This window comes from Astatotilapia calliptera, chromosome 3, assembly GCF_964374335.1.
Source record: "Astatotilapia calliptera chromosome 3, fAstCal68.1, whole genome shotgun sequence".
In the NCBI taxonomy this organism is placed as follows: domain Eukaryota; kingdom Metazoa; phylum Chordata; class Actinopteri; order Cichliformes; family Cichlidae; genus Astatotilapia; species Astatotilapia calliptera.
Window position 1 is genome coordinate 72,009,386 of NC_137424.1, and position 17,701 is coordinate 72,027,086.

At 51.1% G+C, this 17,701-nt stretch overlaps 2 protein-coding genes across 4 annotated transcripts in view; one reads left to right on the plus strand and one right to left on the minus strand.

Moving 5' to 3' along the window:
• The window catches only part of LOC145425774 (uncharacterized), a 46,305-nt gene that overhangs the window by 15,895 nt on the left and 12,709 nt on the right, over nucleotides 1–17,701 (plus strand). The gene's annotated exons all lie outside the window — the stretch shown is intronic.
• LOC145425773 (uncharacterized) lies at nucleotides 8,726–12,405 on the minus strand. 2 transcript variants are annotated; one of them, XM_080299099.1, is made up of 3 exons: nucleotides 12,102–12,405; nucleotides 9,029–12,032; nucleotides 8,726–8,959 (listed from the first exon to the last, which is right to left on the minus strand). In XM_080299099.1, the coding sequence occupies exon 2, from the start codon at nucleotides 11,815–11,817 to the stop codon at nucleotides 9,505–9,507; it is 2,313 nt and encodes a 770-aa protein (XP_080155225.1). In that variant the 5' UTR covers nucleotides 11,818–12,032; nucleotides 12,102–12,405; the 3' UTR covers nucleotides 8,726–8,959; nucleotides 9,029–9,504. The 2 variants fall into 2 exon arrangements, with proteins under 2 accessions (XP_080155225.1, XP_080155226.1); XM_080299100.1 differs by lacking the exon at nucleotides 12,102–12,405 and having other exon boundaries at nucleotides 9,029–12,058.

Here is a 17,701-nt window from a genome sequence, read left to right on the forward strand (position 1 = left end):
TTACATGAGTTGAGTTATTTCACGCTGAAAAGTTGGTTTGTTTTGGCTCTCACTGAAGAGACCGACACTGAAGACATAGCTGTTCTTTTGTACTGGTTTTAAGTGAAACCTTTTTTGTATGTGAGGAAAAGGCTGTTAATCCTCTTCAGCTCTAGAGTAGACTCTGCCATGTTTTCATGTTTTTTCTTTCCGTGTGTCCGCTACTTTAAAACGCTTGGGCCGCTCTGCCCGCCACAGTTTCAAACTGGTCATGTGACTGCATGGCCACATCTCATTGGTAAAAACGTTACCGGAAACTCCACTGGCGGCATGTGTTAAACTATTGTGTTAATGTGTTAAACTATTTTATTTTATTTTTTTAAAGTAACGAGTCGAATTTTGCAAATGTAGCGGAGTAAAAGTACTGTTTCTTCTTGACAAATGTACTCAAGTAAAAGTAAAAAGTATCGTGCAAAAAAGGTACTTTAAAAGTAAATTTTTTTTCAAAAACTTACTCAAGTAAATGTCCATCCATCCATTCGCTTCCCCTTGTCCTTTTCAGGGTCGCGGGGGGCGCTGGAGCCTATCCCAGCTGTCATTGGGCGAGAGGCAGGGTACACCCTGGACAGGTCGCCAGTCTGTCGCAGGGCTAACACATAGGGACAGACAACCATTCACACTCACATTCACTCGCACATTCACACCTAGTGGCAATTTGGATTATCCAATTAACCTGTCCCCACAAGTTGCATGTCTTTGGACGGTGGGAGGAAGCCGGAGTACCCGGAGAGAACCCACGCAAACACGGGGAGAACATGCAAACTCCACACAGAAAGACCCCGGCCTGATGGTGGAATTGAACTCAGGACCTTCTTGCTGTGCGGCAACAGTGCTAACCACCGTGCCACCGTGCTGCCCCTCAAGTAAATGTAACTCGTTACTACCCACCTCTGCACTACATGCAGTCACAACAAACACCAAGTGGATCTGAGGAGTACTTCTCAAAGAACACCTTTATCCACAGGTTTCTGTAAGAGCGTATGTAGGCTGCCATAACAGACCACTACTTCCGTTGTCCGGTTTTATACTTCCGGTTACTCAACGCGAAAGCCAGCGTTCAGTCGTTGCTAAGAACAAAATCAGTTACTTTGTGCTGTAATAAGCCATCTGCTGCGACCGGTTGGGGTGAGAGAAGGAAGACAGGATAAAAGACATGCTGTGGAAGAGAGGCAGAGGTTAATAACAGATATGATTCAATGCAGAGAGGTGTAACGGTTTGCAAGCCGTGTGGAGTTGTAGAAAGGACCAAAAAGGCGGCAGCTCTGGTGCAGGTGAGTATTTATTTACAGGAGTGGGTACAAACGGCAATGGTGGGAAAACATGAACCCGGAAACCTAAACTGGGTAAAACTAACAAAACCAACCAGAAACAAAGATGCAGGGAGATCCGGGGAAATACACATGGAGAGATGCAGGGAGACCGAGGGGAAACAACACAGACGAACCAGCAACTACCCTGACAGAAGACACAACTTAAATACACTCAGAGAACACAGTGAGATTACACACAGGTAGGGAACACAGCTGGGAGTGATTAACGTGACGAGACTAGGGAGGCAAACTGAAAACACTCACATAAGACGCAGACCTTCACAATAAAACAGGAAACACATACACGCAATGACATAACACACCAACTTAACACAGACTGGGGGACACAGAACATAGGAACATGCACCATGAAACAGAAGACTACAAACACGCAAGGTAACCAAAACCACAGAATACTAATAAACTAAACATAAACACAGAGTCGCAGACTCCGGACCATGACAGGACCCCCCCCCCCCGCCCCCCCCTCAAAGGCTGGCTCCAGACAGCCCAACAAGAAACAAAACAGCCAGAAAAAACAGAAAACAACCCGAGCAGGGCGGGCGGCGGGGGTCCAGGACGGAGGGCTCGAGGCAAAACAAAACAGGAGCACCAGAAGGTCAAAAGACAAAAAGAAAAACAAAACACGAGTCCAAAACCAAAAGAAAAGAAGCACACCAGAGCACAGGAAAACAGAGTCCAAAACAGAAGAGGTCAGGGGGCCGGCCAGCACAGGAGTCCAAACAGTTCAGGGGGCCGACCGTGCGGACGGCAACGGCGGCGACGTGGACACAGTTCAGGAGGCCGACTGTGCGGAAGGCAACGGCGACGACGACAGCACTGGTCCGGAGGCCGGCCGTGTGGAAGGCAACGGCGGCCACTCAGGCGGAGGGTCCGGGGGCCGGCCGTGCGGAAGGCAACGGCGGCCACTCAGGCGAAGAGGGTCCGGGGGCCGGCCGTGCGGATGGCAACGGCGGCCACTCAGGCGAAGAGGGTCCGGGGGCCGCCCACGACGGCGATGGCGCCTGGCCAGCGGCCTAGAAAGCGGCCGTTTAGCTGCAGACCCAAACGTGGCAAGGCCAGGCGACGCTGAAGGCGGAGACACGGAGGCTGGGCCAGGCGTGGATGATGAGGCTGCAGCTGGACCAGGCGTGGATGACGGCTCTGAAGCTGGACCAGACGAGGCTGACGGCTCTGAAGCTGGACCAGACGACGGCATGGGTGATGCTGGAGCCGGACCAGGCGAAGATGACGCTGCAGCTAGGGCTGGGCGATATGACCCAAAATTCATATCTCGATATTTTTTACCTGGATGGCGATATAAGATATATATCTCGATATATATATTTTTAAAGCCATAAGTTAAGAACAAAAAAGAGAGTTCTTAGTCACACTGTGTCCCAGATGTCACACGGGCACTTTTATTTACATACAGCGTAGATGTACATGAAGAAATTACTCAAAAATAAATTATCAGCATTTATTAAATGGTCCATAAATAAAAGAAAACAATGTTGTTTTTGTGCATAACAAAAAGCTCACAATTGTGCAGTCAAAATGTAAACTAATAGACGCTGAGCGTAATAACAAAGAGACAGATTTCACAGCTGCACCACGTCTCTGAACAGGTGCCATTTGTGGTCCTTATACACACACAGTACGTATCACTCCGCGAGGCTCCTCCTCGGTAGCCGTAGTCCTCCGACAATCCATCAAGCGGTGCAGCTCCGTAGCTTAGCAAAGTCATATTAAAACATTTTTTGACAGATTGCTGAGCGCTGTGTACCACATAAAATCGGTTCGCGGTCAGTAAGCACAACCAGAATTCATACATAAGGTGCACTGTCGATTTTTGAGAAAATGAAAGGATTTTAGGCCGTGCAGCACCTCCGGGCTGCATGTCGTTAGCGCGGTTAGCTCGCTAACACGTTGACGCCGTCCAGCCCCACGCACGGGGCGATGCGCGGTAACTCGCTAACGGAGATTTTCCGCTTTCATCTTGTCATTGGCTGCAGGTGAAGCTATGGGAGAGGCGGAGTTGTGTTCAGTGAAGGAGAGGCGAGGCCGAGTAACGCAGCGTAGAGACAAAAGTGGACGAAAGAGAGGCAAACCTGCGGCTCCACAAGTATAATTATAACGTAACATAGACTATATCGATATAAACGATATTGTCACATCTTATATCTCGTATGAAAATATATCGATATTTTTAAAAAACTTGATATATTGCCCAGCCCTAGCTGCAGCTGGCGGCTGGACGGGCTCCTCGGGCCCTCCAGCTGACGAGGTAGGAAGCTGGACTGGCTCCTCGGGCCCTCCAGCTGACGAGGCAGGAAGCTGGCTAGGTTCCCCTGAACCTCCAGCCGACGAGTCTTGGGGCTGGACGGGCTCCTCGGGCCCTCCAGCTGACGAGGCAGGAAGCAGGCTAGGTTCCCCTGAACCTCCAGCCGACGAGTCTTGGGGCTGGACGGGCTCCTTGGACCCTCCAGCGGAAATAGGAGACAAAGGCCGGAGCGGTCCCTCGGACCCTCCAGCGGAGACAGGAGACGAAGGCCGGAGTGGCCCCTCGGACCCTCCAGCGGAAACAGGAGACGAAGGCCGGAGCGGTCCTACGGACCCTCCAGCAGATGTCATCGCTAAGCCAGCAGTCATGGAGGTCACTAGCTGACACAAAGGCGACTGGCAATGCCCTGAGCACTGGCTCTGCCCAGACAACGCTGACATGGTGCAGTTCTCAGGTGGCTGCTTAAACTTCAGGGGTCCAGAATCAGCTGAGGACTGAGACCTAGCCTCTGGGGAAGCCCTGGAGCGCAGAACGGTGCCTGAAGCAGCTAAAGCGTGAGAAACACCCTGACTGGAACTTAAACTTTCTCCCTGCATGGAGTGAGTGTGTGAGACCAGTAACACTGGAGCTAAATCATACTAAATCAAGATGGCGCCGAGTATGGCAGCCTCGTGGCGAGCTCCCCCAAGCAACGGCTTTCTTCTGTGTTTAATTTTACTTTTCCTTTATTTTTTCACGAGCAGCACTTGTCTCCTTGTGTACGACCGACAAACCTTACTGGACATAAAAGACGGTCTTTCTTATAACTTTCCGGAGTTCAAGTTTTGCAACACGGACGCTCCGTTTGCAGACCCCCCATTCATCTCACCTGAGACGCCTTTGTTCTCTGGCCCTGGAGGCCGCAAACGCCGACGCAGAGGGAGAAGATCTGGCGTTCTGGTTCGACTGAGACGGCGCACTTACAGACCACCATTACCCAGTTTATTACTGGCTAATGTGCAGTCTCTGGAGAACAAGCTGTGCGAGCTTCGGGCACGGATCTCATTCCAGCGAGAGATGCGGGACTGCTGCGTGATCTGCCTAACAGAAACCTGGCTATCGGACAAAGTACCGGACTCCGCAATACAACTGCCGGGGTTCTCCGTGCACCGCGCGGACAGGTCACAGGATCTTACTGGGAAAAGCAGAGGCGGTGGTGTGTGTTTCATGATCAACAACAGCTGGTGTGATTATGCGAACGTGCACCCGGTCAAATCCTTCTGCTCACCGGACCTGGAGTACCTGATGATTAAGTGCCAGCCATTCTGGCTACCGAGGGAATTTACAGCAGTGATTATTACGGCTGTTTACATTCCCCCACAAGCCGACACTGACCCTGCACTCAGGGAACTGTACAGCGCGATCAGCAGTGAGGAAACCGCACACCCAGAGGCAGCGTTTATCACAGCCGGAGACTTTAATAAGGGAAACCTGAAGAAAGTCTCACCAAAACTCCATCAACACATCCTTTTTAACACACGTGGAAACAGGCTACTCGACCACTGTTACACCTCTTTCCGGGATGCGTACAAAGCCCTCCCCTGCGCCCCATTCGGCCACTCAGATCACTGCTCCATCCTGCTCCTGCCCGCCTACAGGCAGAAGCTGAAACAGGAAGCTCCAACCCGGAGGGCGGTGCACTGTTGGACGGACCAATCGGAGTCTGCGCTGCGGGACTGTTTTGATCACGCGGACTGGGAAATGTTTCACGTGGCCGCCAGAGACATTGATGAATACACAGACTCAGTCTGTGGATTTATCAGGAAATGCGTGGAAGATGTCGTCCCATCCAGAACAGTTAAATCCTTCCCAAATCAAAAACCCTGGATTAACGGATATGTTCGCGCGGCACGGAACACCGCCTTTGCCTCCGCGAACACATCGGACTACAAACACGCACATTACCAACTCCGGAAGACGATCAAAGCAGCCAAACGTGAGTACAGGGACAGGGTGGAGCAACAGTTTGACAACCCTCGGAGTATGTGGCAGGGACTAAACACGATCGCAGACTTTAGAGGGAAAACCAGCACACCGCAGACCATGGCCTCTCTGTGTGAGGATCTAAACGTATTCTACGCTAGATTCGACACAGCGAACACCATGAGACCGGACAGTGTGCGCACCGCGGATGACGTCAGTGCGCACACTGTGTCTGAGGAGGATGTGCGGAAGTGCTTCAGGAAGGTGAACGCGCGCAAAGCTACTGGTCCGGACGGGATTCCCGGCCGCGTCCTCAGGTCATGCGCGGCTCAGCTGGCTGGAGTGTTCACACACATCTTCAACCTTTCCCTCTCTCTGTCTGTAGTCCCAGCCTGCTTCAAAATGGCCACCATCGTCCCTGTACCCAAATCCTCCACCATCTCCTCATTGAACGACTGGCGACCTGTAGCCCTGACCCCCATCGTAAGCAAATGCTTCGAGAAGCTGGTCAGGGACTTCATCTGCTCTGCACTACCCGACTCACTGGACCCTCTACAGTTTGCATACCGCCACAACAGGTCCACTGATGATGCCATAGCCCTGACACTACACACTGCCCTGTCACACCTGGAGAAGAGAGACACGTATGTGAGAATGCTGTTTGTAGATTACAGCTCAGCATTCAATACCATCGTTCCCTCGAAGCTGGACAGGAAACTGCAGGATCTAGGACTGAGCAGCTCCCTCTGCAGCTGGATCCTTAGCTTCCTGTCTGACAGACGCCAGGTGGTCAGACTGGGCAGCATCACCTCATCCCCCATCACACTGAACACTGGTGCTCCACAGGGGTGTGTACTGAGCCCTCTCCTGTACTCACTCTACACCTACGACTGCACAGCCACTAACAGCTCCAACATCATTGTGAAGTTTGCGGACGACACTACAGTGGTGGGTCTTATCACCAACGGTGATGAGACGGCTTACAGGGAGGAGGTCAGCGCCCTGACCCACTGGTGTCAAGACAACCATCTCACCCTCAACGTCGCAAAGACAAAGGAGTTGATAGTGGACTTCCGGAGGTGCAGAGAAGTACACACCCCCATCACCATCAACGGCGCTGCTGTGGAGAGAGTGAGCAGCTTCCGGTTCCTTGGAGTACATCTGGCTGAGGATCTTACGTGGTCAGTACACACAAACAAAACAGTGAAGAAGGCGCAGCAGCGCCTCTTCTTTCTCAGGAGACTGAAAAGATTCGGCATGAGCCCCCGCATCCTCAGGACCCTTCTATCACTGTGCTATTGAGAGCATCCTCACTGGATGCATCACCACCTAGTATGGCAACAGCACCGCCTACAACTGCATAGCTCTCCAGCGAGTAGTGCGGTGCTCTGAACGGATAATTGGAGGTGAGCTTCCCTCCCTCCAAGACATCTACAGGAAGCGCTGCCTGAGGAAAGCGGGGAGGATCATCAAGGACTCCAGTCACCCCAGCCATAAACTGTTCAGACTGCTTCCATCAGGAAGGAGGTTCTGCAGCATCCGGTCCCGAACCAGCAGACTGAGAGACAGCTTCTTCCACCAGGCCATCAGACTGCTGAACACGTCATAGACACCTCAGCTTCACTACTGGAACTTCAACATTATGCACTCCACAGTGTATATAAATGCCACTTGTTTTGCACATATTCAACTCTGTATATTTTATATATTTTATTATTATTATTATTATTATTATTATTATTATTTTATTTATTTATTTATTTTACTATTTAATTTGTAAAAATGTGTATACACACACACACACACACACGTAGGAAAATATTTAGTATACACATCCAGAAATGCATACACTATTATATATTGTACATATATTTATTAGTTTCAGGTTGGCCATTCTTGTATTTTGCTCGTTTGTGTTGTTGTGTTTGCACATCTCTGTTGCTTGTGGGGCTCGCACACAAGAATTTCACTCGCATGTGCTGTGCCAGTGTGCCTGCACATGTGATGTGACAATAAAAGTGATTTGATTTGATTTGATTTGAGCTACGGGGGCCTGAGCTACAGGTGGCACTGGAGCTACGGGGGCCTGAACTGAGGGTGACACTGGAAACTGAACTGAGGGTGACACTGGAAACTGAACTGAGGGTGACGCTGGAAACTGAACTGAGGGTGACGCTGGAAACTGAACTGAGGGTGACGCTGGAAACTGAGCTGAGAGTGGCTGCGGGGGAGCTAACTGAGCTGAGAGTGGCTGCTGAGCAGGTGATATGCTGTTCACAATATCATCTGCCGCACAGAACACCGCCCCTGAATGAACAGTCACACAGTCCGAAAATGGAAAAAAGTCCTCACTCACCACAGCCGGCGCATTAGAAGCCCGAACGTCCGGCTGTGGGGTGGCGCGCTGGCGGCGCGATCTGCGTTTCCTCCCCGCAGACGGCTCCGACGGGCCGGGCAAGATCACATCCGGCGAGTCGGGCAGCGAGGCAGGAGTGGCTGAGAGGAGGTGAGGTGTGTGCCGGAGAAAAGTCTGCATGGTCGGAGGAAGCGAGCTTAGAAGCCATGGCAGGCCAGAAAAGAGCCGTTGTAGCCGACTTTCTTGGTGCGGCGAAGCTCCTCTGGAGGGTTCTCAAGCCACAGCCCGAGGAGAATCTCCACGTTATACGTAACGTCGTCCCGGAGTTCCTCGGACGGATGTACTGCCGCTGGGTCCATGGTGGCTGGTTCGTACTGTCACGGTTTGCTGGGGCAAGCCGTGTGGAGTTGTAGAAAGGACCAAAAAGGCGGTAGCTCTGGTGCAGGTGAGTATTTATTTACAGGAGTGGGTACTAACAGCAATGGTGGGAAAACATGAACCCGGAAACCTAAACTGGGTAAAACTAACAAAACCAACCAGAAACTAACAAAACCAACCAGAAACAAAGATGCAGAGAGATCCGGGGAAATACACATGGAGAGATGCAGGGAGACCGAGCGGAAACAACACAGATGACATAAGACATAAGACGCAGACCTTCACAATAAAACAGGAAACACATACACGCAATGACATAACACACCAGCTTAACACAGACTGGGGGACACAGAACATAGGAACATGAACCATGAAACAGAAGAGTACAAACACCCAAGGTGTCACGGTGCGGCATGGCACACCGTGGGGATGTGGGGAAGGAGGAGGACCCAGGCGCGGAGCTCAAAGTTCAAGCAGTGTGTTTATTTACAGAGTGAAAACAACGTAACAATAAATCCCCGTGTTCTCCCAGACTCCCGTGTCGTGTCTCCCGTGAATAGTCCGTGTGCTCTCTGCTCCCGTGTCAGCACCCCCCGGTGCTCGCTGCTCTCCGTGCCTTCCACGCTCTCCCTGCGGGAAACAATAACGGCAGCTGTCAGGACATACACTTTCTGACTAAACTTAGACAGGGTGACTAACGTGGAGTCTCATGCAATGATCCCGCGCCGGTGGGAGCTCCAAGACTCTCTTAAGTAGCTCCCCCGACGAGGCCTGATCAGCAGCAGGTGTGTGGCTTCGGGTGTGGCCAGTCCCCTTGCAGGGCCACACCCTCCAGGCCTGACGCCGCCTATAAACAAGTGCTCAGCCACCCACACACACATATACACAAGCACAGGGAAGGGGGAGCAACACCAAAATACACAACAACAATAATAATAATAATAATAATAATAATAATAATAATAATACATGACTGCTCAGGGATCCTGGGTCGCCCAGTCCCAGGACCCTGACAGTACCCCCCCTCTAAGGGTCGGCTCCCGACGACCCCAAAACCAAAACAAAAAAAACAGCACAACCAACCCAGGGCGGGCGGCTGGGGGAACCAGGACGGAGGGCCAGAACCAAAACAAGCAAAACAAAACCACAAACCGACCCAGTCCACAGTCTCAGAGTCAGACCGCGCATCCCGCAGCGGTGCAAAAAGAAAACGAAAAGACGCCACAAACAGTCACAGGTGGCCCATCAACACAACAAGAGAGTTCAGGGGGCCTACCTCGAGCCCAACGGCGGTGACGTAGCAGCTCCGGCGGACGGCCCCGGGTCTGGCAGCAGCAGCAAAACAGTTCAGGGGGCCTGCCACGGGTCCGGTGGCGGCGGCGCTGCTCCTCCGGCGGCCAGCCACGGGTCCGGTGGCGGCAGAACGGTTCTGGTGGCCTGCCACGGGTCCGGTGGCGGCGGCGCTGCTCCTCCGGCGGCCTGCCACGGGTCCGGTGGCGGTGGAACGGTTCCGGTGGCCTGCCACGGGTCCGGTGGCGGCGGCGCTGCCCCTCTAGCGGCCTGCCACGGGTCCGGTGGCGGCGGAACGGTTCTGGTGGCCTGCCACGGGTCCGGTGGCGGCGGCGCTGCTCCGGTGAGCAACAGCGAGGCGTGGCACCAGGCCCATGACGCGCCGACCGCTGACGTGGACGCACCGGACGTAGATGGCGAGGAGGCCGCGCTAGACGTGGAGGTCCCTCCGGTCCGCTGATCTCCGGCTCCGGCTGAGCGGGTCCCTCCTCGGCTGCTGGCAGCGAGAGCTCCTCCTCCTCGGCTGCTGGCAGCGAGAGCTCGCTGAGCTGCTCCTCCGGCTCGCTGAGCTCCGGCTCCTCCTCGGCTGCTGGCAGCGAGAGCTCCTCCTCGGCTGCTGGCAGCGAGAGCTCGCTGAGCTGCTCCTCCGGCTCGCTGAGCTCCTCCTCGGCTGGCAGCGAGAGCTCCTCCTCGGCTGGCAGCGAGAGCTCCTCCTCGGCTGGCAGCGAGAGCTCCTCCTCGGCTGGCAGCGAGAGCTCCTCCTCGGCTGGCAGCGAGAGCTCCTCCTCGGCTGGCAGCGAGAGCTCCTCAGCTGGCGGTGCGGGCTCCTCCGGCTCGCCGGGCTCCTCAGCTGGCGGTGCGGGCTCCTCCGGCTCGCCGGGCTCCTCAGCTGGCGGTGCGGGCTCCTCCGGCTCGCCGGGCTCCTCCGGCTCGCCGGGCTCCTCAGCTGGCGGTGCGGGCTCCTCCGGCTCGCCGGGCTCCTCAGCTGGCGGTGCGGGCTCCTCCGGCTCGCCGGGCTCCTCAGCTGGCGGTGCGGGCTCCTCCGGCTCGCCGGGCTCCTCAGCTGGCGGTGCGGGCTCCTCCGGCTCGCCGAGCTCCTCAGCTGGCGGTGCGGGCTCCTCCGGCTCGCCGAGCTCCTCAGCTGGCGGTGCGGGCTCCTCCGGCTCGCTGAGCTCCTGCTCGGGCATGCTGAGCTCCTCCGGCTCGCTGAGCACCTGCTCGGGCATGCTGAGCTCCTCCGGCTCGCTGAGCGCCTCAGCTGACGGTGCGGGCTCCTCCGGCTCGCTGAGCTCCTGCTCGGGCATGCTGAGCTCCTGCTCGGGCATGCTGAGCTCCTGCTCGGGCATGCTGAGCTCCTGCTGCAGCTGGACAAAGTCTGAGGTCTCCCGAGCTTGCACTACCCCCCGGGCTTTACGCAGGGTGCAAAGGCAGGCGGAAACTCCCTTGAGCTGGCCGAGGTAGGGGTTTCCCTCCAGGAGTGCCTCGATGGCATTTAACCCCACCACTCTTGCCCTTGCGTTGGTGGTGTGAGTTACCCAGTCCATCAGGCGTTGGACGCGTGTGAGGTCGCCCCCTCCGGACAGGGCTGCTGGAGTGGGTAGTGGAATGGAGGCTGCCGCTGGTGGAGAAGATGGCTGAGGGATGACCACATGCGGATGAGATGACGACAGCGCCACAACCGCAGATGGTGAAGCAGCGAGTGGTGTGAAGACCTCTGACCGAGGTGATGTTACCTGCGCTGTCAGCTCGTCCACTGCAGACACAAACACAGATGGTGAGGGAAATGGAAAATTGTCCGTACTACTCACCACAGCCGGCTCTTGAGATGACCGTGGATGTGGCTGCGGTGAGGAACGCTGGCGGCGCGAACGTCGTTTCCGTGTAGACGTCGGGGCCGGCGTCTCAGGCAGTGAAACCACCAGCTGTCCGAGCTGGTGGGCAGCCTGAGGAGGAGAGTGGAGGTGGAGGGTGGAAAGTAGAAAGTCCAGGACCACCGCATTAAGGGAGCCCACCAGCCAGGGGAATTTAAAAAGCATCTCCTGCAGCCGCCTCTCCACGGCGCGACGCAAACCTTCCGCTGGCTTCTCCCACCACAAGTCACACATGCGGTACACTTTGTCCATAATTTCCCTCCTGAGCCTCTCCTCAGAGACCGCTGGGTCCATAAGTGGCGGGATCATTCTGTCACGGTGCGGCATGGCACACCGTGGGGATGTGGGGAAGGAGGAGGACCCAGGCGCGGAGCTCAAAGTTCAAGCAGTGTGTTTATTTACAGAGTGAAAACAACGTAACAATAAATCCCCGTGTTCTCCCAGACTCCCGTGTCGTGTCTCCCGTGAATAGTCCGTGTGCTCTCTGCTCCCGTGTCAGCACCCCCCGGTGCTCGCTGCTCTCCGTGCCTTCCACGCTCTCCCTGCGGGAAACAATAACGGCAGCTGTCAGGACATACACTTTCTGACTAAACTTAGACAGGGTGACTAACGTGGAGTCTCATGCAATGATCCCGCGCCGGTGGGAGCTCCAAGACTCTCTTAAGTAGCTCCCCCGACGAGGCCTGATCAGCAGCAGGTGTGTGGCTTCGGGTGTGGCCAGTCCCCTTGCAGGGCCACACCCTCCAGGCCTGACGCCGCCTATAAACAAGTGCTCAGCCACCCACACACACATATACACAAGCACAGGGAAGGGGGAGCAACACCAAAATACACAACAACAATAATAATAATAATAATAATAATAATAATAATAATAATACATGACTGCTCAGGGATCCTGGGTCGCCCAGTCCCAGGACCCTGACACAAGGTAACCAAAACCACAGAATACTAATAAACTAAACATAAACACGGAGTCGCAGACTCCGGACCATGACAAGAGGTCTATTATTACATAGTGAGTGAGAAAGGTGACTGGAAAGGAAAAACTCAATGCTTCATGTGAATCCCCCGGCAGCCTACGTCTATTACAGCATAACTAAGGGAGGATTCAGGGTCACCTGGTCCAGCCCTAACTATATGCTTTAGCAAAAAAGAAAGTTTTAAGCCTAATCTTGAAAGTAGAGATAGTGTCTGTCTCCTGAATCCAAACTGGAAGCTGGTTCCACAGAAGAGGGGCCTGAAAACTGAAGGCTCTCCCTCCCATTCTACTTTTAAATACTCTAGGAACAACAAGTAGGCCTGCAGAGCGAGAGCGAAGTGCTCTAATAGGGTGATATGGTACTACAAGGTCATTAAGATAAGATGGGGCCTGATTATTTAAGACCTTGTATGTGAGGAGCAGGATTTTGAATTCAATTCTGGATTTAACAGGAAGCCAATGAAGGGAAGCCAAAACAGGAGAAATATGCTCTCTCTTTCTAGTCCCTGTCAGTACTCTTGCTGCAGCATTTTGGATTAGCTGAAGGCTTTTCAGTGAGTTTTTTGGACATCCTTATAATAATGAATTACAGTAGTCCAGCCTGGAAGTAATAAATGCATGAACTAGTTTTTTAGCGTCACTCTGAGACAGGATATTTCTAATTTTAGAGATGTTGCGCAAATAGAAGAAAGCAGTTTTACATACACTCAACAAAAATATAAACGCAACACCTTTGTTACTGCTCCCATTCCCCATGGGATGGACGTAGAGACCTAAAATTCATTCCAGATACACAATATAACCATCCCTCCCAAACAGTGGTCACAAATCAGTCCAAATGTGTGGTAGTGGGCACATCTGCTATATTGAGATAATCCATCCCACCTCACAGGTGTGCCACATCAGGATGCTGATCTGACATCATGAATAGTGCACAGGTGTACCTCAGACTGCCCACAACAAAAGGCCACCCTGGAATGTGCAGTTTTTTGCGCCATTGGGGGTCTGGGGACCCAGAACCGGTCAGTATCTGGTGTGACCACCATTTGCCTCATGCAGTGCAACACATCGTCGCATGGAGTCTATCAGATTGTCAATTGTGGCCTGTGGAATGTTGGTCCACTCCACTTCAATGGCTGTGCGAGGTTGTTGGATATTCGTGGGAACTGGTACACGCTGTCGTATACGCCGGTCAAGCACATCCCGAACATGCTCAATGGGTGACATTTCCGGTGAGTATGCTGGCCATGCAAGAACTGGGACATTCTCAGCTGCCCTCTGCCCTGAACAATGTGAACCATGATTCATCCGTGAAGCGCACACCTCTCCAACGTGCCAGACGCCATCGAATGTGAGCATTTGCCCACACAAGTCTGTTACGGCGACGAGCTGGAGTCAGGTCAAGACCCCAATGAGGACGACGGGCATGCAGTTGAGCGTCCCTGAGACGGTTTCTGACAGTTTGTGCAGAAATTGTTTGGTTGTGCAAACCAATTGTTCCAGCAGCTGTCTGGGTGGCTGGTCTCAGACGATCTTGGAGGTGAACCTGCTGGATGTGGAGGTCCTGGGCTGGTGTGGTTACACGAGGTCTGCGGTTGTGAGGCCGGTTGGATGTGCTGCCATATTCTCTGAAACGCCTGTGGAGACGGCTTATGGTTGAGAAATGAACATTCAATGCACGGGCAACAGATCTGGTTGACATTCCTGCTGTCAGCATGCCAATTGCACGCTACCTCATTGCTTGTGGCATCTGTGGCATTTTGCTGTGAGACAAAACTGCACATTCCAGGGTGGCCTTTTGTTGTGGGCAGTATAAGGTACACCTGTGCACTACTCATGATGTCAGATCAGCATCCTGATGTGGCACACCTGTGAGGTGGGATGGATTATCTCAATATAGCAGATGCGCCCACTACCACACATTTGGACTGATTTGTGACCACTGTTTGGGAGGGATGGTTATATTGTGTATCTGGAATGAATTTTAGGTCTCTACGTCCATCCCATGGGGAATGGGAGCAGTAACAAAGCTGTTGCGTTTATATTTTTGTTGAGTGTATTTGTTTAATATGTGCGTTGAAGGACATATCCTGGTCAAAAATGACTCCAAGTGCCGAGTACAAAAACCTCAGTTTTATCTGAATTAAGAAGCAGAAAGTTAGCGGCCATCCAGGTCTTTATGTCTTTAAGACATGCCTGCAGTTTAACTCATTGGTGTGTGTTTTCTGGCTTCATGGACAGATAGAGCTGGGTGTCATCTGCATAGCAGTGAAAATTTATGCTATGTCTTCTAATGATACTGCCTAATGGAAGCATGTATAATGTAAACAGAATTGGTCCTAGCACTGAACCCTGTGGAACTCCATAATTAATCTCAGTGTGTGACGAGGACTCTCCATTTACATGCACAAATTGGAGTCTATTAGATAGATATGATACAAACCACTGCAGTGCAGTACCTGTAATACCTACAGCATGTTCTAATCGCTCTAATAGGATATTATGGTCAACAGTATCGAATGCTGCACTAAGGTCTAGCAGGACAAGCACAGAGATGAGTCCACTGTCAGAGGCCATAAGAAGATCATTTGTAACCTTCACTAAAGCTGTTTCTGTGCTGTGATGAGCTCTGAAACCTGACTGAAACTCTTCAAATAAACCATTCCTCTGCAGATGATCTGTTAGCTGTTTGACAACTACTCTTTCAAGGATTTTTGATATGAAAGGAAGGTTGGAGATTGGCCTATAATTAGCTAAGTCTGCTGGGTCTAGAGATGGCTTTTTGAGTAAAGGTTTAACTACAGCCAGCTTGAAGGCCTGTGGTACATAGCCGATTATTAGAGATAGGTTGATCATATTTAAGATCGAAGAATTAATTAATGGCAGGACTTCTTTGAGCAGTTTTGTAGGAATGGGGTCTAAAAGACACGTTGATGGTTTGGAGGAAGTAATTATTGAAGTTAACTCAGAAAGATCAATTGGAGAAAAAGAGTCTAACTTAACATCAATGGTACTAAGAGTAGCTGTAGATAATATTACATCTGTGGGATGATTATTGGTAATTTTTTCTCTAATGATAAAAATTTTATTTGTGAAGAAGTTCATGAAGTCATTACTAGTTAATGTTAAAGGGATGGCTGGCTCAAAAGAGCTCTGACTTTTTGTCAGCCTGGCTACAGTGCTGAAGAGAAACCTGGGGTTGTTTTTATTTTCTTCAATCAGTGATGAATAGTAAGATGTTCTGGCTTTGCGGAGGGCTTTCTTATAAAGCAGCAAACTATTTCTCCAGGCTAAATGATGATCCTCTAAATTTGTGACACGCCATTTCCTCTCCAGATTATGAGTCATCTGCTTTAGGGTACGTGTTTGAGAATTATACCACGGAGTCAGGTACTTCTGATTAGAAACCCTAGTTTTCACTGGAGCTACAGTATCCAGAGTCGTACGTAGTGAGGAGGTGAAATTATTAACAAGATAATCGACCTCTGTAGCGTTCAGATAGCTGCTCTGCTCTGTGTTGGTACAGGGCATTGAAGATGATAACAGTGGGTGGATTATATTCTTAAACTTAGTTACAGCGCTTTCAGAAAGACATCTACTTTGATAAAGTCTACTCTCCACCGCTGTGTAATCAATTATTGTAAATGTAAATGTTATCAGGAAATGATCAGACAGGAGAGGGTTTTCAGGAAACACTGTTAAATGTTCAGTTTCTATGCCATATGTTAAAACAAGATCTAGAGTGTGATTAAAGTGGTGGGTGGGTTCTTTTACATTTTGAGAGAAACCAATTGAGTCTAATAACAGATTAAATGCCATGTTAAGGCTGTCATTTTTAGCATCTACATGGATGTTAAAATCACCCACAATAATTATTTTATCTGAGCTCAGAACTAAATTAGATATAAAGTCTGAGAAATCAGACAGAAACGCTGTGTAAGGCCCAGGTGGACAATAGATGATAACAAGTAAGACTGGTTTCTGAGTTTCACAGCACGGGTGGACAATGTTAAGCATCAGGCTTTCAAATGAATTAAAAGTCTGTCTTGGTCTTTCATTAATTAATAGGCTGGTGTGAAAAATTGCTGCCACACCGCCCCCTCGGCCTGTGCTTCGAGATTTCTGGTAGTTAGAATGACTCGGGGGTGTTGATTCATTTAAACTAACGTAATCATCCTGCTGCAACCCGGTTTCTGTAAGAAAGAGTAAATAAAATTTGTATAATCAATTCAATAATCAAAATAATCAATTATTAAGTCATGTACTAACAGAGACTTGGAGGAGAGAGACCTAATATTTAATAATCCACATTTCACTGTTTTACTCTTTGGTTCAGATGTGGATACCGTATTGTTCTTTCTTTGTAATTGTTTATGTTTAAGTTGTTTGTTGCTGGATTTTAGTTTGTCTTTTGTCTTTTTGGAAGCTGACACAGTCTCTATGGAGATGGGTTTTTGGGGGGGTAGCAAGAGGAGAGAAGCTGCAGACAGGCGTGTAAGACTGCAACTCTGCTTCCTGGTCCCAACTCTGGATAGTCATATTTTGGGGGGTTTAATAAATTTGTCCATATTTGTAGAAATGAGAGCTGCTCCATCCAAAGTGGGATGGATGCTGTCTCTCCTAACAAGACCAGGTTTCCTCCAGAAGGTTTGCCAATTATCTATGAAGCCCACATCGTTTCTGGGACACCAATCAGACAGCCAGCAATTTAAGGAGAACATGCAGCTAAACATGTCACTCCTGGTTTGATTGGGGAGGGGACCAGAGAAAACTACAGAGTCCGACATTGTTTTGGCAAAGTTGCACACCGATTCAATATTGATTTTAGTGACCTCCGATTGGCGTAACCGGGTGTCATTACTGCCGACGTGAATTATGATTTTACTGAATTTACGTTTACCCTTAGCCAGCAGTTTTAAATTTCCTTCAATGTCGCCTGCTCTGGCCCCTGGAAGACAATTGACTATGGTTGCCGGTGTCTCTAGCTTCACATGTCTGAGAACAGAATCACCAATTACCAGAGTTTGACTCCCGGCGGGTGTGTCGCAGAGTGGGGAAAAACGGTTAGACACATGAACGGGTTGGTGGTGTACCTGGGGCTTCTGTTTAGGACTATGCTTCCTCCTCACCGTCACCCAGCTGCCCTTTTTCCCCAGCTGCTTGGGGTCTGCCGGGGAACAGCTAGCGGGGCCTACGCTGTCTTCGGCTGAAAAAAGAATGTATTTAAAA

Excerpts from the sequence above, each read along its gene's own strand:
- LOC145425773 (XM_080299099.1), bottom strand. The coding sequence starts at position 11,817 with ATGCCGCACCGTGACAGAATGATCCCGCCACTTATGGACCCAGCGGTC.